The sequence below is a fragment of the Gopherus evgoodei genome, unplaced genomic scaffold (genome assembly GCF_007399415.2).
Source record: "Gopherus evgoodei ecotype Sinaloan lineage unplaced genomic scaffold, rGopEvg1_v1.p scaffold_34_arrow_ctg1, whole genome shotgun sequence".
Classification (NCBI taxonomy): domain Eukaryota; kingdom Metazoa; phylum Chordata; order Testudines; family Testudinidae; genus Gopherus; species Gopherus evgoodei.
The window spans coordinates 507,501-530,503 of NW_022060016.1; the positions used below are offsets into that span (position 1 = coordinate 507,501).

The 23,003-nt window shown below is 55.3% G+C and overlaps 1 protein-coding gene across 2 annotated transcripts in view; it reads left to right on the plus strand.

The window, feature by feature from the left end:
- SLC8A2 (solute carrier family 8 member A2) overlaps positions 1–23,003 on the plus strand; it is an 82,233-nt gene that overhangs the window by 54,413 nt on the left and 4,817 nt on the right. For both annotated transcript variants that reach the window (XM_030544503.1, XM_030544502.1), the window contains exons 3-4: positions 15,276–15,379; positions 16,484–16,501. In XM_030544503.1, coding sequence (XP_030400363.1) covers positions 15,276–15,379; positions 16,484–16,501 — 122 coding nt within the window. The remainder of the gene's footprint in view (positions 1–15,275; positions 15,380–16,483; positions 16,502–23,003) is intronic.

A 23,003-nucleotide genomic window follows, 5' to 3' on the forward strand; every position in this document is an offset into this window, starting at 1 on the left:
TGGAATCAGAGTGATGGCTTTCCTTGATTGCCTACTCCTATGTAGCCGTCTCATGGCGAGGTTAGTCAGCCTAGATCTTCACCCAGCAGGAAGCCCTGAGTGTCACTTGAGGGTCTCTGCTGGTAAAAGTCACCCTTGGCAGTAGCAGATGTAGCGGGATTTGGGTTTCTGCTTTCACCACCATGGACAGCGACGGCTGCGTATTCCCAGGGCAGCTGGGAAATGGGAATTTCCATCCCACAGGGAATCTCAGCTCTGCTGATCTGGGCTCAAATTGGAAAGTCGAAAGAGCTGGGAATTTTTGCGGCACGGGGCCACGCAGAGAGAAAACCGATTCGACGCTTCCCACAGGAAATCAGAAATATTGGCCAAGCGGGGAGAACGCCGCCTGGTTTTTTTTTTGAGGAAACCATGTTTTGTGTTGGGAAGAAGCCTTGTTCTGTGGGAAAATCCTGAGTGGCTCTGTTGGTTACGGGGCGTGATGTGGGGATGTCCTGAGCCGACAGGCCAGGGGCGCTTGGGGGGTTTGAAATGCTCATCCATGCGGCTACAGGGGGGCTTTGCTAGAAGAAAGGAAGGTGCCGTGGTCAGGGCTGGGATTTTGGAAATCTGGATTCAAGTCCTGCTTTGCCTCAGACTCCTTGCGCAAGTCAACTGGTCCCTCTGTAACTCAGTGTCCCCACGGAGCTCATGATCTCTCAGCCCCTCTGATTTCTGGTCAATAGCTCATCCCAAAATATTTTGATTTGAAAGTAGACATTGTAGTTCGAGTGCCTTACATGCCTAGTCTCCTCTGTAGGTCAGGACTACATCTCCCATGATGCTTCATTCCCTGCCTTATGAGAGGGGCAGCAGCATCATGGGAGATGTAGTCCATCTTGGGGGCAGCCCATAGAGGGGAATGGGGACATGAGGCACCTGAACTACAACTCCCATGAGGCACCATGATGTTCCTATCAAACTCTTTCTGATGGGCAGCTGAGTCACGGAGAGGAAAACTGATGTGCCGGACACAGCGGGGAGGATTTGAACTCATGCTTCCCAAGTTCCAACTTAGCACCCAACCTCTAGGACTATTCTGTTGTTAACTCCTGGACATCTAGAGGGAACTGAATACCTAATTCGTATCCTATACATCTACCCTCCCACCCCCACACATGCCCATCCTAATGACGTTTCCAGCAACATCTGCATTTCACTCATCTTGGATCTCGTTCAACGGTAGAGCAAATAACTTGGCGATAACTTTTTGCCCAGGCTCGCCCTCTTGCAAATTGAAATTAATGGCTGCCTGGCAGAAAAGTTGCAGTCCAACGCTAGTTATTGAAGCTGACAAGCTCAGAGAACTTCAGCTATTAGGAGGAGAGAGAGAGATTAGCTACACGCAGAAGGCACCAGCTAGCACGCCCCCTGCAAAATGTGTTTTTATCTTCGGAAAATTCTGCAGGGAAGAGTAGGGAATGTACCTGTTTGGGAGGCTTGTCAGTTTGTTAATTCCAACGTATAAACTGCTGAGGGTGGGTGGGTTGATTTCCTCCCCCCTTCATTGTAAAACCAAAGAGCCAAAATCGAAACAGAGCTGTCATCAGGGTTTTGCGTCGTTAAGGCTTCTCCAGCGGGTACTGCGGAAAGGGATCTGGGGGTCACAGTGGATCAGAAGCTACGGTGTAACACTGGTGCAAAAAGAGCGAACATGGTTCTGGGACATATTAGCAGGAGTGTTGTAAGCAAGACACGAGAAGTAATTCCGCTCTACTCCATGCTGATTAAGCCTCAACTGGAGTATTGTGTCCTGTTCTGGGCCCCACATTGCAGGAAAGATGTGGAGAAATTAGAGAGAGTCCAGAGAAAAAGAAAAAAAATGATGAAAGGTCTAGAAAACATGACATGAGGGAAGATTGAAAAAGTTGGATTTGTTTGGTCTGGAGAAGAGAAGACGGAGAGGGGACATGATAACAGTTTTCAAGTACATAAAGGTTGTTACAAGAGGAGGGAGAAAAATTGTTCTCAGTAACCTCTGAGGCTAGGACAAGAAGCAATGGGCTTAAATTGCAGCAAGGGGGTTGGACATTAGGAAAAACTTCCTAACTGTCAGGGTGGGTAAGCACTGGAATAAATTGCCCAGGGAGGTTGTGGAATCTGCATTGCTGGAGATTTTTAAGAGCAAGTTAGACAAACACCTGTCAGGGATAGTCCCCCCATGAGATGACCTCTCCAAGTCCCTTCCGGTCCTACGATTCTATGATTCGATAGTTAGTTAGTTTGCAGCCTTTTGTGGGAATGGAGCTCAGGAGAGGTGAGACGTGGAAGAGCTAAGTCCGCTCACCCAGCCGAAGCCGGGGCCAGGCTTCCAATGGGTTTTATGCCACTGTTGACAGAGCCTGGAAAACCCTCGTCCTTCTCGGCCGGGAAATGAATCCTGCTGTGCAGGTGGAGACGGGAGAGAGGCAGAGTGTTGTTAGCAATTCCCCTGGGTGATTGTTCACATCAGTTCAAAGAGTCTGTGAATGCAGCTGGCTCGCTGGACAGCTCGCGGGGGCTGGAGGGCGGTGAACAGGCCCAAAGAGTCCAGAAATGACCATTACAAAGTGATGAGAAATGCGTGAGTGCCTGTAATTTCTCTGCTCAGTGTCCGTGACTCTGCTCCTTGCTAGCCCTAATGGTTATGCACAGGCCACTCCTCCCCATCACACCCCTCGCTCCTCCACAGGCAGGCTACCCCGAGACACAACACACGCACAATGCAGCCCGACTCCAGGTCGCTACTACCCACAACTCACCCGCTGCCCCCGACGGGAGCAGAGAATACAGCGCAGCACTCAGCCATAGCCGCGATCCACTTTGTATACCCCAGATCCATACGGGCAGGAGGGGACCCCCCTGCGGTGGCGGGGTGTGGTGCGATTCACAGCGGGGCCTGAGCAGGACAGAGAATCTAGCCTGGGCTAGTCTCTCTAGTCACGGTTCTGCAGGACGGCTGGCACTGCTCCCCGGCATTGCCATGAGTTGACTATCACCACGCCGGGAAACCAGACTGACCGTCCCTCATGGGCCCTGGTTGGTGCAGGACCTCTAGGTGCCTGCCAGCCGGAGTGATGGGCCCCCGGACTCCAGCCCTGACCTTCGGCGCTGTTCCTGGCCTTTGACCGCCAGTGCTCTGACCAGTAAGCATGACTGCCCCAGCCCCAGGCATATCGTGGGGGGGGGAGGGAGGGCTGATCTTGGTCGGGGTCTGGGCAGCTCCCAGCGTGATGGGGCCTTGATCTCAGTTGGGGTCTGGGAAACACCTGACATGACGGGGCCCTGATCTTGGTCGGGGTCTGTGCAGCGTCCGGGACAGAACCCGGAAGTCCTGACCCCCCAGTCCCTCCAACCCCTGCACTCCCCTCCCAGAGCTGGAAACAGACCCCACCTTCCTTACCAGCCCAGATCCCCTACGCACTTTGCAGCACCCGGGACAGAACCCAGGATTCCTGACTCTCAGGGGCCCCCTTGCTCTACCCACTAGGATGCACTGCCACCTCCATAACACTTGGCTCCATAGCAGGGGAGCACTTTATCGCCAGGCTGAAATGGCCGAGGTCGGGGGAGGTTTATCCCCCTGCTTGTTGTACACGTATCGAGCCCGTTCATCGGGAGCCGAAGGTGGCTCTTATCAGGCACCGCTTCGGCTCGGCAGGCGTGAGGCTGTGTTTCTGGGGAGCACCGATAAGTGCCTCTCCCTGCGCTCTCTCTGTGTTTGTGTGTGTGTGTGTGTGTGTAAGCGACAAATCTCAGCAGACCACACGGCACTTGAATAATGGGATAATCGGTGGCATATGCCCACGTCCCCACCGTGTCTGTCGCGGGCTCTCACGCCCGCTGCAGGAGTCTGGGGCCGGGGGGAGGAGCTGGTGCCTTGGCACCTAAATAAACCGTATTGTTGGGAAGGGTTTAAGAAACCTCCCCACAGATGACAGCAGATGTGAATAATCACAAGATATTTAAAGCAACAGGACACAAATCGCCACCGGTGGGGATGAGAGACGGCTTAGCAGCGGCTGGCTGCATCTCTAGTCCAGCTGGTTGCTGGCTTCCTTTGTAGGAGGCAGTGCAGCCTAGTGGATAAAGTAATACAGTCAGGAGTCCTAGGCCTGGTTCGGTCACTGGCCCTCTGGGAGACCTTGGGCAAGTTGCTTCCTGGCTCCTTGCCTCAGTTTCCCCTTCTGTACAGTGGAGATAATAATCCCGATCCCTTTGGTGAAGTGCTTTGAAATCCATGGCTATCTAGGAGCTAGGGATTATGATGTGTCATGGGAGTCTGCGGACCTGGACTGAATATCCCCCGCTGGCACAGACGGCTCCATGTCCGTACGATCTTTCAGGCTTTGCCGACACACAACAATGTCAATATGCTGCTCTATCATCTCCCTAAGCTGGATGCAGTTATAACAGTACAAATGTGCCACTAATAATCATCCCCAGCTCTTCCCATCAGCAGATCTCAAAGAGCTTCGCAAGGGAGGTTGGTATTGTTAAACCTGTTGTATAGATGGGGAAACTGAGGCATGGACGGTATGTCTACACTGCATTGTAGACCCAGGTCTGCGGCACCCAGGCTTGTGGACTCGGTGTTTCCAAGCCCGCGCTGGAGCATCCGCACTGTGTTATAAACCTGGGTCGTGCTGATGTGTCCATACTGCGCCACGCAGACCTTCTTCCTCCGGTCTGTGGCTTGAGCTGCGTCCACACTGCAGAATGACCCCGTCTTGGACCCAGGTCACAGCAGGGCTCAGGATCTGACCCACCGCACTAGCAGGACCCAGGCTCTGACAGCTGGCTGACCTGAGTCAGATTGATGTGTGTGTGGACAGAAGCGGGGCTTGGGCTCAAACCTGACTCAGAGCCCAGGCTGAGTGTGCCATGTAGACACCCCCTGTCACAGAGTGTGGGGGAGTCAGGGCCCTGCACTCCCGGCTTCCTGCGATTCACCACAACTCTCAGCCAGCCAGTAAAGCAGAAGCAGCAAAGAATCCTGTGGCACCTTATAGACTAACAGACGTTTTGGAGCATGAGCTTTCGTGGGTGAATACCCACTTCCTCAGATGCATGTAATGGAAATATCCAGGGGCAGGTATATATATGTGTGCTAGCAAGCAAGCTAGAGATAACGAGGTCAGTTCAATCAGGGAGGATGAGGCCCTGTTCTAGCAGTTGAGGTGTGAAAACCAAGAGAGGAGAAACTGGTTCTGTAATTGGCAAGCCATTCACAGTCTTTGTTCAATCCTGAGCTGATGGTGTCAAATTTGCAGATGAACTGAAGCTCAGCAGTTTCTCTTTGAAGTCTGGTCCTGAAGTTTTTTTGCTGCAGGATGGCCACCTTAAGGTCTGCTATAGTGTGGCCAGGGAGGTTGAAGTGCTCTCCTACAGGTTTTTGTATATTGCCATTCCTAATGTCTGATTTGTGTCCATTTATCCTTTTCCGTAGAGACTGTCCAGTTTGGCCGATGTACATAGCAGAGGGGCATTGCTGGCATATGATGGCGTATATTACATTGGTGGATTGCTGCTTTTACAGATCCAGACTAACACGGCTACCCTCTGATACTAAAGCAGAAGGTTTATTTAGATGACAGGAACGCATAGCCCCACGTTTAAATGGGAGTGGAGCCAGTCCAGGTGTTTCTTTCCGAAAGAGGCGGAGCCACAGCCCCCAGTGGCGTAGCTAGGAGTGACTTTCGGGGGGACGGGCGGTGACCAGCTGTGCTGTGCAGCCTGGCCAGGGTGGGGAGCGCTGATCCCCTGGGCTACACCCTGACTCTGCAGCGGGCGAGACAGGAAGTTGTTGCCTCGTTGCGGGGTCTGGGCGGCTGCCCTTCAGCTGGGGATTTGTGTCTCCTGTGGGCCGTGCGGCCCGTGGGCAGGTCGGCTCTGGCTGCGCTGCGGGGGGCACCAACAGGGGCCTGCCTGTGTGCGCAGCTTGGCCCGGACTCTGCACCGAGATGCCCAGCTCAGCGCATCCTCTCCTGGGAGCGCTGCAGAGAGACCGGCCTCCCGCCATGCAGGGATGAGCCGTGCGGAGAGCGTCGCTGGCCAACGGGTAGCCCCCGAGCACCTGCCAGCTCAGCGGCTCCCCCGACACCGTTTCCCAAGCCCCAGGCACAAGGCTTCACCGGCCGAGCTGGGCACATGCAGGGAGCGGCTCAGCGCATGGCCAGCCTGGGGCGTCGCTTTCTGAAGGGCGGCGCAGAGCTCCGGCCTGGATTGCAGGTGCCCGAGGGACGCTCCAGGCCGCCGTGCAGCACGACACACTCCTGCTCCGATCTGGACGGGCCTGGGATGCTCAGTGGGTGGCCGCAGCCCACCCAGGCCCACCTGTGGCTGTGCCCCTGACAGGCCGCACGTTATTAAAAGCCCATTGGGTGCAATGCCTCTGCCTTGATCCCGCTGCCAGGTGAGGGGCGTAGGAGCGGTGCTGGTTTCTGCTGAAAGCGGGGACGCCTGGAAGCTCTAGCCGGCCCGGCTGCAAAGCCGTGAGGGGCAGCACCCCGAGGGCAGGGGATTCGGAAGAAGAGTGTTGGGGGGTGGAAAACGCCAGCACCTCCTTCCCCCACACCTAGCCTCAGGGACGGGGCAGACAGATGAATCATTCACCCGCGGCCCATCTGCCTGTCTGTCTCTCCCCACCCCTTCAGATTTCAGCTCCAGCGGCCCCCCTCCCCCTGGCACGCTCCTCTCCCCTCCCCCCACAGCCTCGATTGCTGGCCCCCCATCCCGCTCCCCTGACCAGCCTCAGTCATTGATTCCTCTGTGCTTAATGTCCCCGAGGAGGGAGGCGGGTTGCCATGGTGATCCTTCCCTGCTTATGGGGAAAGACTTCACTTTAAAGGCACCTGGCATCTCAGGGTCTCTTGATTCCCTTTAAGTGACTGTCTGGAGCAGGTAGGATAAACGCGGATTCAAGTTCCCTCAGTCGGAGCAGAGCTGGCTCCTGCATCAGAGAGGCAAAATCTGTATGGGCTGGGGGACTGCACAGGCAGTGACTGAGGCATCCGGGGGGTGACAAAGCCCAGTGGAACTTCAGAGCAGCATCACAACTTAGATCCACCTGCTCCAAGAGCCCCCACCCCCTCAAGCGCAAGGAGAATCCCCCGTGAGCAGTATAGGGCTTATGACACACATTACAGCAATTCTGATTCAATCCTGTAGAGGGCAGGGGTACAGCTCACACAAACACACATGCCCAGCTCATGAAGATGCTTGGCACCGCACGAGATCAGGCCTGCATGTGCTCTGGGGTAGGTGGGCAGTGGGGTCTAGTCAAGAGATCTGGGTTCTTTTCCGGGCTCTGACTTCCTGGGTGACCTTGGTTACGTCGCTTCTCCTCTGTTTCGCTGCCTACCTTTTGTCTGTCTTGTCTATTTACTCTGTGAGCTCTTCACAGAAGGGCTGTCCCTCAGCTGGAGTCTGGGCAGTGCCTGGCATGACGGGGCCCTGATCTCAGTCACAATGGGGCCACTAGACAGAACAATAATACACCTACTAGTAGTAATAATAATAATAATAATAATTAATAATTAATAATGGGGTTGGAATGGATGAACTGGGGAGAGCGGGAGGAAGAGGAGAAGCGAAAGAAAAGACATTTCTGAGCAGCCTGTGTGCAGGGAGAGGCAGAGCAGGATGGGTTGGAAAACGTCAGGGGCTAGACAGGCAGGGAAGGGGGCCAGGCACATCTCTGGAGAGTGGGAGATGGGATCAATCCATCCCCCCTCTAAGAACCAAGCGCGGGAGCAGCGTTAGCATCAGACGAAAGGTCTGACGGGCCTGGCGAGAGGTGTGAGCACGCCAGCCCCCAAGGACCTGCTGGGAAAGCGTCTGGAAGTCTGAGCGGCGCCGGACAGATTGGAGTCAAGCAGGACATCAGCTGGAGACCAGAGAGCAGCGAGCTCGGAGGGGTAAATCCTGAGCTGAACAGCTCCTCAGGGTGAGAAAGCTGGTGGGAATTGGCGCAGTTCCACTGGTGTCAACGGGGCCAGATCTCCAGGCGGTGCCAATCGGTGTCGCTCCCCTAGAGTCGAAGGGGTGACACCAATCGATAGCTGGGGAGGGTCTGGCTCAGCATCTGTGGTGTCTCGCCAGTGGCAAGCCCCCTAATCCCTGCGGCGTCCTCAGGGTAAAGGCGGGCATAGAGTTTCTGGAGCCAGCCACAGCGATCCTTGTTCCAAAGCCCAGGCCCAGAGCATGGTGGTTGAAGCACGGGACAGGGGATCTGAATTCAATTCTTGCTCTGTCACTGATGCAAGCAGAATACTACCTCTCTCCCAGCCTCAGTTTCCCCATCTGTGCAATGGGGTATACTCCTTGCCCTGTCTGCCTTCTCTTCAGGCCAGGGACTGTCTGTCACTGTGTATATGCAGCGCCTGGCACAACAGGGCCCCGATCCTCTGTTTGGTTGTCAGCACTGCTGTAATACACCTAATAAATGCCAAACTCCTCAAAGGCTGGACCCATCTCCAGACAGACCCGATGAGTGTTCTGTCGGATTCCAATGGCCTAACGAACGGGAGGGAGCCAGAGAGGAGGAAATGAGATAATTAAGTGAGATGAAAAGTCAGGGGTGGGGTAGCAGCCTGCATGCAAGCTGGCCCCTGGCCAAAGGGAGGTAATTTACAAGCTCATGAGCTGCCTTAGCATTTGGGCTCACGGCATCGTTCAAAAATCATGAGACTGGCCCCCGAAATCTTGAGAAGGCTTAAAAATCAAGAGATTATTTTTAAAAAGAAGAATACACCCAGGGTTCTTTTTCTTGGCTTTCTAGTTTCTGAGTCTGCCGGGCTGATATTTTTCCAGCTTTTCCCCACAACCCAGAGGGCTGGAAACTGACTCCTTACAAAAATTAAAGCTGAGATCCTTGTGGAAAGTCAGGACTCCAGACACCAACTGCTACAAGACTCGCAATGAAATCACATGAACGGGCAACACTGGCTGGTTGCCACTAAGGATTTGAAGAGAGCCAGGATGATCCAGTGGTTAAGCCTAGACCTGCCACCGAAATGCAGCCACGTCTGGAGTGAGGCATGACAGCTGCTTGCAAAGCTGCACACCTGCTCTCCATCCTGGGCTGGGAGCCAGGTTTCAGCCTCTGACCTCTAGTACAAACAGCGACCCCCATGAGCCAAAGGAGCGACTTCATTAACCACCAGCGGTAGTAGGCTGTTCTCTAGGTGGACCAGCCACTAGAAGGGGACGTGATACACTTTGCACCTGGGCGGGAGGTGAAGGAGACTCTTGGCGGTTGAGTTTGTAGTAATGGGGCTGCTGCTTCGCCGGGGCTGCCTGCTCTTGAAAGAAGGTGAATCTAAAGCTTCGGCAGATGCTTATTCACACGAGCTTTCCGCTGTGCGAGAGGCTTTCGCGCTCTGAAATGGCGCCGGCCTTGGCTAACACAAAGGCTGAACAGGAGCGGGGGAGTTGGCCCAGGGCTTTTCAGACGTGAGCTGCACGGTAGGAACCGTATTTCAACTGCCTGGGAGCTCTCCGTGCTCTGGCTTGTAGATGCTGCCATGGCAGCCGGGTGCATGTGGCTGGGCCTGGCACCTGTGTGGGCATTGGGAACCCAGCAGTGCCCCCCGGGCGCCCGTCACAAGACCCAACCCAAGCATGCCAGCTCCTTTGCTGGAGAAGCCTGGGCTGGAGTTGCTGCTGGGAGGCTGCAGCCTGAGCGTCACAGGGAGGCCAAGGCCAAATGGCAAATCGGGACCTGCGGCGGGGAACCCTCTGCTCTCAAAGCCCCACCCTGAGCCCAGCAATCAGTCATGCCCCATAGCGAAACGGGGCCTTAAGGCAGATGGAAACGGACCCCGAGATTCCTGCCCCCCCCCGCTCCAAGGCCTCCGAGGCCAGTGTGGAGCTGCTCACAGTCCCTGGCGTAGAGGGTGCATCGGGGGTGTGGCTGGGGTGCACTGAACTGTGGCTGTTCTCTGCCCCCCATCGGGGCGCTAGAGCGAACCGCGGGGTCCGTTCAGCATCCAGCAGGCTCGGCAGAGAATCCCCGTGAAGTTCCCCCCCAGCCCGGGCCCAGCTCTTTCCTCCAGCACCCCCTGATTGCTTCCTCTGGCACCTCTTTAAAGTGTGGGAAACTGGATGAATTTTGCCTCCCCGCTGGAGTTTACGATGCCTGGGCGGCGAAGGCTGCTGCAGCAGCGTGGGTGTGCCGCCAGAGAAAAATATCGGCGCTCTCCCTCTGAAGTGGCTTCGTGGATCCACCTCCAAACACACAATGGCATCACGAGGCAAAGGAGTGGGAAGAAGCTCTCGCTCCCGAAGGGATGCAGCGGGAGTGCTGTGATCCAGCCCACCGGAGCTGCAAGCTTCTGCCACTAGTGGAATGGCTTGGAGCTTTCTCAGGTGCGAAATCGGCACATAGGCGTCCCTTCCGCTCCATGTTTTATGGTCCCCAAATCTCATGCTTCAGGGCTGCAGCTGGTCTCTGGCGGGGGTCAGGAAGGAAAGAAAACACCTCCAGTGTATTCTGTTTTATTTTTAACCCTTTCCAGGAAGGCTGGAGATGGGACACTGGCCAAGGGTGGATTGGTGCTCTGAGCTCACGGTCTAACTAGTCCAAAGCTGGGGAAACTGAGGCACAGAGTGGGGAAAATCATGGATTAGGGATCAAACCCAGGCGTCCTGACCCCCGAGCCCACTGGCCTTCCTACTAGACCACACAGCCTCTAATCCTTGGCGATTTGCTCCTTGGATGCCAGGCACTTGGGAGAAGAGGCAGTTTCTCATGGCTCAGGAATATAAAGATGTTTCAGATTTTATTTTTTTTTAATAACAAACAGTGGGCGGAAGGCAGTGAATAATTACCGCGAAAAGCAGCTACTCTGTCGAGCCGCAGAGAGAACATAGACATGAAAATGAGTCAGAGGGGTGGGGTGGGGATATAGGATGGGAGGGGGATCTGGGGGAAATGGATGAGCTGTGAGAGAGGCTGGGATGAACGGAGAGTGGATGCAGGAGGAGAGGGGAGGAAAGGAATGTTCTCCTGTTTGCTGCCCTAGCTAGATCCAATCACTAAAGGCTAGACAGACCCAGGGAAAGGAGCAGTATGGCTATTCCAGGATCATTTACCTATTCTGGAATAACCCCCCAACGTGGACATTGTTCCAGATTAATTACTCTGTTTTGTGTCTGAATAGAGAGTCCAAATGGGAAGATACTGCAAAACAGCCATTCTGGTCAATTTGCCCATGTAAACAAACCCAACTGATATCAGGGCCCCATCAGGCCAGGAGCTGCCCAGACCGACAGAGATCAGGGCCCCGTCACACCGGGTGCTGCCCAGACCCCGACTGAGATCAGGGCCCTGTCACATCACGTACTGCACAGATGCAGACTGAGAAACAGTCCCTGCCCTGCAGAGTTTCCACTCTAAATAGGAAGGATCATTCTTCCCATTTTACAGATGGGGAAACCGAGGCACGAAGCATCTTGTGCAAGATCGCACAGGTGAGAACTGAACCTAGATCTCCTGAGTCCATACCCAGTGGCTTCACAATGAGGCTGTCACAGCTCCTGCACCTTAGCCCTGAAGCGGGAAGGAAAGCCACAGAGTTGTCTTTCTGTCCTGGGGCATAAATCTCATTGCTATTGGTTCTAGGGGCACTGGGCTGCAGGGGTGGGGGCTCAGGAGGGGGTGCTCTCCCCTCGCAACCAGTGTTGGCCCCAGTGTGGTGCCAGGGATAGGTGCTTCTGGGAGCACAGAGGCTGGTTCAGCAGGGATACATGTCTGGAGGGGGAACTGCAAGGGGTCTTGCTTTAATGAATGGACAACAGAGCCAATATAGCAATAGAGGACCTGATTCTCTGTTCCTGTGCTTGGGGAAGAGACAGGGTGGGTGGGAGCTTAACACCTCCGTTGCTCTGACAGCATTCTGTGGTAGTGCAGCACCCTGCCTCTCCCCTCCCCCCCAGTATAAATTAGAGCAGCCCCAAGGCTGCTCTAACTCATGCTCCATTACCCCATATGGGTCCTGAGGGGCAGAGAATAGCCACAGTGCAGTGTGCTCTGGCCATGCTCATGATCTGCCCCCTACGCCAGGAGCAGAGCCCTCACACCAGAGGCCCTCTGCATAGGTGGGGGGAGATTGTCAGGGGCTCATTCCCGCACAGAGTGGCTTGGAGGGGTCTGAGTGTGATGGAGAGCCAGTCGCAGAGGCTTGGGGGCTGGGGATCAGAACCCGCTATCGTGGAGGAACCCAGAGGGTTGAAAGGTCTATTTTCTTCTCTCCTTTATTTATTGTCTTTCTCCTTCCCTCTCTCCTGGAAAGAACCCCCCCCCACCCGCTTAGCACCGATCCCCGCAGCTGATTTCCCCCCAGGTTGCCTCACTGTGCTTACAGAGTTCTGAAAAGGCCAAGAAAGAGGTTTGCAAAGGGAGATTCTCCCCCACCACCTTTGGCTTCTGGGGAGAGAAAAACATAAACCGAAAACTCTCATCTCAGAGCCGCAGATTAAATTATTCATCAGCAAATTATCTCCCTCCTCCGGTTTGCCTGGACTGGAGATTGTTCTGCCTGCAGATGAGCCTTCCCTTAATCAAATTGGCTTCCCAGGCGGGGTGGGCGGTGACTGACACCAGAGGAGGCAATTGACAGTTCTCACACTGGGGGGGGCCCCCAGACCGGAATCCCCCAAGATCAGGGGCTGATTCATTGTAAACCCCCCCGCCCCCGCTGTGCAGCTCGAGGAGCACAAGGGAGGGGAGCGTGTGTGGGGAAGGCGTGGCCAGACTCCCAGCCTCAGACCCATAGCCGCTACGGTACCCACTTTGCACCAGACCGGGGGGGGAGGGGAGATGCGAGCCGTTTCCATGGCCACTCCTGCTTCTGGTTGCTAGGGAACCATACTGGGGAAGCGATGTTCAATGCTTTGGGAGCCTGGTGCCACCCCAGCCCCAATGTGCCCTGGGGGATCCCTCGGCCAAGCTCGCTCGTGTGGCTTCCGGGTGGGGAGGGGGGTAGAAGGCCAAACTCCAGGTTGTCCTGCGCCAGCAGACCCCGGGCCTTGCACTTAAGGAGAATCGTCCTGGGTGGGCGGTGTAGGGTTCTGGCACGCGACTGAGAAGTTCTGATTCCACGCAGTAGGTGGCAGTGGTGCACACCTGCCCCCTTCCCCAGCACCAGAAGCATGGTCCTGGACTCCCCACGTGGGGTGGGGTGTAGGACAAACCTCTCCCTTCGGCATCTGCTATTGGCTAGCTTTGGCAGCTCCCCGCCAAGCAGGCCGGCTTTTCGTAGGCTCCCGGGGATCTGTCTCCCGCCCCCGGCCCATTCGATGTCTGGAGATCCCGTGCGCCCAGCACTAGCTTTGTGGATTCCACTGGAGGGCTCAGCCGTTGCAACGTTCAGCTTTGCAGCATCCCAGCCCCCTTGTGGATCTGTCCCGTGCAGAGCTGGGCGCATTGACGGTGGGGGGAGATGGGCTGGGGATCCCCACTCCTCCCCGTGCATCAGCCCACACATTGAGCAAACTTCCCCTCGCTGGCCAGGCTCCAAAACCTCGGATGTATAATCCCATCCTCCGACCCAGCCAGGCATGTGCCTGCGTGTCGCACATCCCATCGGACAGGGTTTGGTGCAACGTCGCGGGGAGCTAAGTGCTAGCTGGGAGGTTTGTTTGCCTCCCGCAGTGAGATGCTCCCCTAACTGCTCCAGCAAACCGTTCACAGGCTCGCCCCGGGAACAAAGGAGTGGGGCGCTGGGAAGGACGGAAGAGACAGCAGATACCTCAGAAAGATCACAAGCGCCAGGCACAGCAGGGCCCTGATCTTGGTGAGGTCTGGGCAGTGCCCGGCGCGACGGGGCCCTGATCTCGGCCGGGGTCTGGGCAGTGCCCGGCGCGACGGGGCCCTGATCTCGGCCGGGGTCTGGGCAGTGCCTGGCCCGACAGGGCCCTGATCTCGGCTGGGATCTGGGCAGTGCCTGGCGCGACGGGGCCCTGATCTCGGCCAGGGTCTGGGCAGCGCCCAGCCCGACGGGGCCCTGATCTCGGGTGGGGTCTGGGCAGCTCCTGAGGGTTGGCGGGTTCTTGCCCCGAGATCAGGGCCAGTGTTATATAAATTATTATGTAGATGGAAACCCCGACGTGCACATAAGAACTCTTTTATATTTACAGATATGGTTTATTAATACATTTAGCACAGTCTCAAAGACCTCAACCCAGGCAGAGCGAGATACGATGGAATGTCCATCGGCACCTCCATCTCCTCACCCCATCTCCTGAAATATCAGCCATCGTCTTCCTCATCCTCATCACCTTCCTCATCATCAGCTGTGCCCGTCATCCTGGCACCTCCAGGGCCCGCAGCGCTCTCTCCTGCCGCCCCTAGGCTGCCCTGCCACGTTTGTACTCTGTTACGCTGGCACTGTTGTGTTCAATGCATATTCGGTGGGGGATTTTCCCTTCTCTTATTTGTATTTCCTCACGTCGCTAATGTTGGGGTGTCTTTTTCCTAGAGCTTGCTATAGCAATGATCTCAGCTCATTCTTTACGTCCATTCATTACCATGGCCCTTTTGTGGCTGGGTTATTTCACACTGGTTCTTTCGGTCCTAACCGGTTCTTTAGGTTTTTTCCAAGTTCCAAGTTGTGGGGCACCGGGTCTGAACTTAGGAAAGCCCCTGCGCCAACCTGCTTTAATGCCTCCTCTGTGTTAAAGGTCTCAGTCCTACAGGGCCTTAATCGAGGTGAAAGGTCCCAGACGTCTGTCTGCTCCCGGTTCGCCATACAGAATGTGGCCTGCAGGCCCCTTGTGTTACAGCCGAAATCCACCCTAATATCAACCTGGTATAATCAAACAAATAATCAAACGTATACAAAAATCAGAAAGGCTATATAGGCAGGCAAGCAGGCCAGCCTTAAATGGATCTCCCGGGCCTGTTGTGTACGTCAGTTCATTGCCAGGACACTTCTGTGGTTGAATTATTTACCTGTGATCAGAAGTTCCCCTTAAACTCTGTTTTCAGCTCCCCGAATACTTGGGGTTTTTCTGTTGGGCCGTTTATCAGTGCAGAGTTCATAGGTCTTAAGCCTTCTGCTAACGTGCGGAAGCAAATGTCTTACAGGATACTGGCCCGTAGGTTTCTTGCATTGCTGCTGATGAAAGCAAATTAGCCCTCTGGGCGGCAGTGGCCCCAGAGAGGTGGCGACCCCCCCTCCCCTGCCTGCAGCCCAGGATGCCGGTTGTGCGGTTGTGCTGACACCGCTCTCTCGTTCTCTCTGTCTCGGCAGGAAAAGCCTGCAGGTGAAGATTGTGGACGATGAAGAGTATGAGAAGAAGGACAACTTCTTCATCGAGCTGGGCCAGCCGCGCTGGCTGAAACGGGGCATCTCGGGTAAGGGGGGCACCTACTTCCAGCGCCGGGCTGGAGTCGGGGATCCCTGCTTTTCCGCTCACTTGGTCTAAGCACGGGGTAGGACAGTTTGCCACCGGCTCCCTGTCCTATGAAGCGAGGCAGCATGTCCCATCGCGAGGGCGATCGCAGTCAGGACTCCCGGGTTCCAGTTTTGGTGTAGGGAGGGGAGTGGGGTCTATTGGTTAGAATGCAGGACTGGGAGCAGGATTCCTGGGTTCTATCCAAAGCTCTGGGGAAGGGAGTGGTGTTAAGTGGTTAGAGCAGGGGCTGGAAGCCAGGACACCTGGGTTATATCCCTGGCTCTGGGAGGGGAGTGAGGTCTCGTGGTAAGAGCATGGGAGAGAGTCCGGGCTCCTGGCTTTGAGAGGGGAGTGATGTTTAGTGGTTAGAGCAGGATGGGGGGCAGGGCCGGGAGTCGGGTCTCCTGGGTTCTGTGTATTCATGGCTCTTGGGAGGGGAATGGGGCCTAATGCTTCAGTCGAGGCGAGCATGAGTCAGGACTCCTGGGTCCTGCTGCCAATTGTGGGCAGTGGTGGTGATTTCAGGACATCGTGCAGGGCAGGTGGAGCCAGGGAGCGGGGAGCAGCAGGAGATGTCAAAGGCTCCAGATTTCTTGAAGGGCAGCATGAGAAATTCTGCTTGGAGAACAGTTCTTGCTTGCATCCTGCCTGGCCGGAGGCTTTGCCCAGGGATTTTGATGCACGTGCATTATGAATCCAGTTTATCGGTGCCAGCTTCTGCGGCCCCAGCATAAGAGAGAGAACAGGGCTAGAGAAACTGGACTGAAGAGATCAGAGGCTCAGCGGATGGGAATGCATCTCGGGTTGCTGTGCCAGTTGTGACTAACTCGTATTACAACCTGCTGCCCGTTCAGCGGAACGAGTTTGCCAGGTCTCAGCCCGGTTCCTTGCGGGCAGGAGCCCAGCTGGGAAAAGCCCAGCTTATGGCAGTTGCCCCGCTCACCCCACTTCTGAGCCTGGCCTCCTGCCTTCAGCTGGGATCTTTCCTCTGGTTCCCCTCTGCGCGGCGCCGATCCGCTGGTTGGCCTCATTGCAAATTCTTTCTCCCTCTCTCTCTCTGCAGCTCTCTTGCTAACTCAAGGTAAGACCCTTTCTCCTCACCTCGTCCTCTCCTTCATTCTGCCCTCCCCCACCCATCCATCCGCCAGCCTCCCCACTGCGGGTGTCTCCAGGGGGCCGGGGCGCGTGGGGTCTCCCAAGCCGTGTCGGCTGCCCATCGGAAGAGCAGAACTCCCGCCGCTTCCCAGGAAGTGGGAAGTGCCGGAAAGGCCTGAGGTCCATGTTCCTGCACACACAGCAGCTTAGGAAGGGTAAATACGTAACAAAGAGATGGGTAGCGCCATAGACTCCAAGGCCAGACAGGATCATTTCTCACCATAGACTCATAGAGATGTCGGGCAGGAAGGGACCTTGATTGGTCATTAAATCCAGCCCGCTGCGCTGAGACAGGACCAAGCCAACCTAGACCGTCCCTGACGGCTCTGTCCAACCTGTTCTTCAAACCTTCGTGACCACGGTCCCACAGACTCCCTTGGACTCCTGTCCCAGAGCTTAACCAGCCTTAGAGGTTTTCCTCATAGCTCACCTAAGCTCCTTTGCTGCGGTTCGCGCCCATCACTTCCTGCCCTACCTCTAGCAGATGTGAGACCAACTGATCACTGTCCTTTTTAAAACGTGTGAAGACTATCGTATCTCCCACCCTGCCTCTCCAGTCTGTTCTCCAGACTGACATGCCCAGTTGTTTTAACCTCCCCTCCTAGGTCAGGCTTTCCAGAGCTTTCCTCAGTTTTGTTGCTCTCCTCTGGACTCTCTCCAGTTCCCATCCCCCTCCATCTTTCCTAAATCACAATCTCCAGAATGGCACCCAGCATCCACAAGGTGACCAGATGTCCCGTTTTGGCCAAGCCAGTCCCCCTTTTTATGCCCTGTCCTGGCCACCCTGACTTTTTTTTTTTGGCAAAAGTGGCCATGCGGGAGCCAACGGGACAGACACTCTGTCACAGAGTCCCCGGGCGATGCTCTGGAACTGCTCCCCACCAAGCCAGGCAGGACTTTGGGGAGCCTCCTCTCCCTTGGAGCAGACTGTCTGCAGGGCAAGAAGCTCCCACGGCTTCACCTCCTGGGTCTCTCCTTGGAGCATTCAGCATCCTCTGCCCCTCTGTGCGCTTCCCCCAGTGAGTCCACCCAGGGGGGTCCTGGGGAAGCCACAGGGTCCTGCACCCCCACTGCACAGTCAGACTTGACTCTCAGCCAGCCAGTAACACAGAGGTTTAGTTAGATGACAGGAACACAGTCCAAAACAGGTCTTGCTGGTACAGACAACAGGACCCTCTTTAGTTAGGTCCATCTGGGGCCCCAGGGAAGGCCAAGGCCCGTCCGGGTGCCCCTCTCTATTTCCCTGCCAGCTTCAAACTGAAAACTCCCCCCAGCCTCTCACTCAGCCTCCCCCCAGCTCCTCCCCCAGCCTTTGTGTCCTTTGTTCAGTGTCCTGGGCAGAGGTGTTACCTGGCCTCCAACCCCCCTCCTGGGTTCTCAGGTGACATGCTCAGGTTCCTCCCTTACCCAATGCCTTCCCGGGCTGTCCCAGCCCAACTCCCCTGCAACCTTCCCAGGTCAGTACTCCCCACTCAGCATTCACACAACACAGCCAGAACATTCCCACTTCCTCACACACCCACTTGTGCAAAAATGTGGGGCAGGCCCCCCTAGCGGGGCGCGTAGGGGTGAGCAACAACACCAGCCCCACGGAGGGAGCAGGCCGGGCTTGGACAAGAGCCCTGCACCGGGGGAGATGCAGGGCTGTGGCCGGTGACTCAGGTCAGCATCATGAGCGGAGGGGAGGTGGGGCAGGGTACGGGCCAGCCCCATGCATGGGGTGCGGGGGAGGGCAGGGCTCATCTGAGGCCTCCCCAGTGCCGAGCAGAGAGGGACAGTTACCTCCCGTGTCTGACATCCAACACTCCTGTTCACGCACCCCAGAACGACATACGCCTTTTTCACACCTGCATCGCATTGTTGACTTGTATTCAATTTGTGATCCACTCTGTCCCCCATCTCCTGTTCAGTCATACGACACCCTAGAGAATCCTGCCCCATTTTGTGGTTCTGCATTTGATTTTTCCCCCCTAAGTGAAGGACTTTCCACTTGTCCTTATTGAATTTCCTCTTGTTGATTTCTGACCAATTCTCTAATTTGTGAAGAGCGTTTTGACTTCTACTCCAATCTCCTCCGTAAGGCCGGCCCGAGACCTCCCCCAAATTACTTGTTGTTTGGACTAGAGCAGAAACGTTTTAGAAACCATCCAATCTTGATTTCAAACTGGCCAGTGATGGAGAATCCACCATGCCCCGGATACGTTTTCCCACTGGTTAATTACCCTCATTGTTAAAAATTTGCCCCTTAATTCCAGTCGGAAATGTTTCCAGCTTCAACCTCCAGCCAGTGGGAAGTGACACTTTAATAAACAGCAGCACAACAGATTGTGGGCAATAATTTATGACACCTTCTTCCGACGTGCTGCCTGTAACACGCACGGCTTATGGCTGGGCCGTTCTGGTGACGGCTGTTGATTGGTCGTTAACCCTTTGTGAGCCATTGATGAATGAAACCATAATGCAAAGCACGACCCCTGTCACTCCAAGGCCATGATCTGACGTTCGTTATTATGAAAAATGGATTGGCGGGATGAGGCATCTTAACGAGGTTTAATTGTCTTTGTATATTCAGGCCTTGTAGAAACAGGATGGGGATGACTCGGGGGGTGGGGGGGGGCAATGTCTATAAGGCAGGTTTCATATGTGTCCCCCATGGCTTAACGTGTGTCCTCCATGGCTTAATGTGTGTCTGCCATGGCTTAACGTGTGTCCTCCATGGCTTAATATGTGTCTGCCATGGCTTAACGTGTGTCCTCCATGGTTTAATGTGTGTCTGCCATGGCTTAACGTGCGTCCTCCATGGCTTAATGTTTGTCTGCCATGGCTTACCGTGTATTCTGAGGTTTAGCACACCTTCTCCACGGCTTGGCGCCAGCGGGCACAGACAGAAGTGAGACCTGTGCACAGTCAGCTATGGCTACGTGTAGGGCGGGCCCCGAATGCTTCAGTACAGGAGCCTGGGGAGGACAGAAAAGCTCTCCCCTGATACACCGCAAAGCAATTCCCAGAGCAGCTCCAGGCCCTCAGAACCCCAGGATACGGCCCTAGCATCAAACCCAGCTAAGGGCGGCGCCAGTGTGGACGTGGCTGCCCCGGTGTGGGCATGTGTGGTGGTGGATCCTTGCAGGCGGGCATGGGAAGCGCGAGTCGGCTAAGCCATGGGTAGGCTCTCTCTGCTGTGCAGAAGTAGGTCTCGCCCATCCAGCCTTGTAGAACATAGGAGTCCCCCCACCCGGTTAGCTCACCTCTGACAGCAGTCGGGGACCATTTTCAGCAGAAAACATTGATTGAGCGTCAGAAACCCCTGCCCCCATCCTTTCCAGCCCCCAAACTGCCGAATGTTCTGCCCAGAAGCCTGCCAAAACCCCTAAACCTCTTCAGCCCCAAACTGCAAACGTTTTGACCAAAAGTGGCCCAAATTCCCACCCTGCCCCCCCAAAAAAGTGGCCCCCAAAATGCAAAATATCCCATTTTCAGCTGAAAATGTTCCATTTGATTTTCTGATGGAAAAAACAGGCGATTTCATGGGCTTTTCTTCGGACAATTTGCTTTGTCGAAAAGCCAGTTTTCCGTCAGGGAAGAAAGTTTGGATGGACAATTCCCTATCCGGCCTCAAAATGTACCAGCCCTGCTCTGGCCTCCTCCTGCAGTTGCCAACGGGCGTTGCCCCCGGGCTGTGTGTTCGGCTGGCTGCCTGCAGGCGCCCCCATGCAGATAAAATGCTCCATCCCGCAGGGATCAGTGTGGCTGGGCTGGGCTTGGCAGCAAAGGACGAGGGCGAGTGACCGTGGGTCTCTGCAGTAATGCACCCTGGTGCGGACAGGTGCCGGGCTGGGAGAGGGCTGCCCAGGAGAGCTCGAATAGAGCTCTGCAGGCAGGGAAACCAGGGCTGGGGACGGGGGACAAGCTGGGACTGAAAGCAATGGAGGGGGCATGTGTGCGTGTGTGGGAGTGTGAGGATTGTGGTGGTGTGCGTGTGTGTGTGTGTGTGTGTGTGTTGTGGGCCTGAGTGTGTGGATTGTGGGGCTGAGTAAGTGTGTGTGTGTCTGTCGTGGAGATATGTGTAGCTCTGGTACGGGCCACCATCGGAGGCTAGGTATGTGGGAGAACGGACCCCGATCGGACCCCATACGGCAGTTCTGAGGTTCTAGTGGGAAATGGTGCAATGCTGTTGTGAACCCCACGGGGTTACCTGCTTCTGAGACTTGGCAAATGCCAGAAACCCACGGCGAGCAAAGAGCTCCCGGGGGGGTAAAGTAACGGATGTAGAGACAATGATTCCAGCAAGAAGACTGCAGTGGTTCGGGCATGTGGGGCAGATGTCAAAAAACCACGTCCCTAGACGAGCCCTTGCGTGGCAAAGAGGAGGACAGCCCATAATATACAGGAAAGACCTCGCTGTCATGGAAACGGGACTATAACAGAGCAAGAAACGTGGCATTAGACAAGCCAGTTCGCCCCAGCTGGGGATCTGGCCTCATGGCCTCCAGCAGACCCGGCTGATTATCACCAACTGGAGATCTGGGACCGCTCATTGGGTCACCACCCCCAGCTCTCTGAGAAAAGTGTTTGCAAGCACTGGGAGCTGAGTCACCCGAGAAAACCCCCCGATTGGTCCAGGTTCAGTGGCAGCCTGAATTCTTTTGAAATTGCACCAAGCCTGAAGCAGGAAAGGAAGAGCTGGCAGCCCGGCGGGGCAGGGCAGGGGTCCAGCCCTCTGAAGTGTCCTCGACAACATCCCCCTTAGATGGCTACTGGGAGGGGACACATCACACTGAGCTGATTTTAATTAGAGATAGAGCCAGATGGTCATTATCTATCTCCCGCGGCGAACGGCACGCATGGCTGGATGTTAATTTCCTTTCTGGAAACCGTCAAGATGGGTTGTCCCTGATCTCCAGCACAGGTGCGGCTGGGCACCCGCCCACGCACCCACCCACACGTGCACTGTTCTGCAGGCACACAGGAACACACCTACAGGCGTAGGCAGAACACACATTTCTTTGCCCTGGTTGGGTAACCAAAACTGGGGGCCCTTGGGGGTTATTTCTGGGAAGAGGAGACAGTGAGTCAGGTATTTCTTTGATACAATCCTGTTTAATGACAAAGAACTCCTGTTCCCTTGAAAAGCGGGAGGGACTCAAATAACAGGAGACGGCCACTTTGCTCGCAGTTCCAAGTCCCTTTCCAGGCAGCACGCTGCCCAAAAATCCTCTCAGCTTTTTCTCAGGGCCAACCTACCAATCCTGCTTCCTTCTGTCTCGCCGTGTCTCTGGTCTTCCAGCCTCTCTGTCACTTCTGTGCATAAACCTTCATAAACCAGCGTCCTCTTTGCCCACATGTGCCTTGCATGGGTCTGTGTTTTTGACAGGGACATCTGCCCATGTTTTGAGTGGAGGCTGCTGTTTTAAGGTCCTTTCTGAATAGCTTCTTACAGCAGCTATTCCCAACACATAACATACGACTATACATACATGCCCACGCATGCAGACCATGACACATAAACACAGATGCACACATATGCAAACATATGTACACATGTGCCAACACAAATCACACGTACACCAGTTCTTGCACACACCTGTCCACCCTAACATGCATGGACTCGTGTGCACACATGTAAACACACACAGAGCTGTAAACCTCCATACAGAAGCACAAAATACACATACCAGTTAAATGAAAAGCAAATTTCAAAGCAGAAGTTTGTGGAGCGGTCCCCGGGCAGCTCAAGAAACAGGCTGCAGCCAAGTATTAGGAGCATAAAATATTCGAAACCTTTCAAGCGGTTTTAGAAATACTGTGTGTTTGCTCTGCCCTTTAAAAGAATTTGATGTAGGAATAATGTTGGAACAAAATTTCCAGAACCGTGACATATACCTTAAGGGAGTGAGTGCTGAATTCTGGTTAAAGCAGAGACTGGGAGCCAGGACTCCTGGGTTCTATTCCCAGCTCTGGGCGGGGAGTGGAGTCTAGTGGTTAGAGACGGGGGGCTGGGAGACAGGACTCCTGAGTTCTGTTCCATGTGCTGCTGCTGCCAGCCACTCAAGTGCCTGTGCCTCAGATTTCCCATTGGTGGTGCCAGCCTCCCTGACACTGAGGTTGTGATGCTCAGCTGGCTAACACCTGCAAAGCCCGCCGGGACCTGCGAGGGCAGTTGCTATAGAGATGCCAAGTGCTGGCAGGCAAACCTGCCCCCTCCCGGTTGCTCCCACCAAGTGTCTGATGAGTGAGATGTTGTGGGGTCTTGCTCGGCGCAGGGTGAGGTGGGCATGTGGGCAGGGATTTAGTCACAGAGACCATCCTGGGCTGGAGCCCTGGGGTTAGCTGGGACCAGGGGGGCTGGTTTCCATTATGTGCAGGGTTTGCAGTGGGGTTCAGTGGCTCTCAGCACCCCCCCACTGTAAACATTGCTCCAGCCCCGCTGT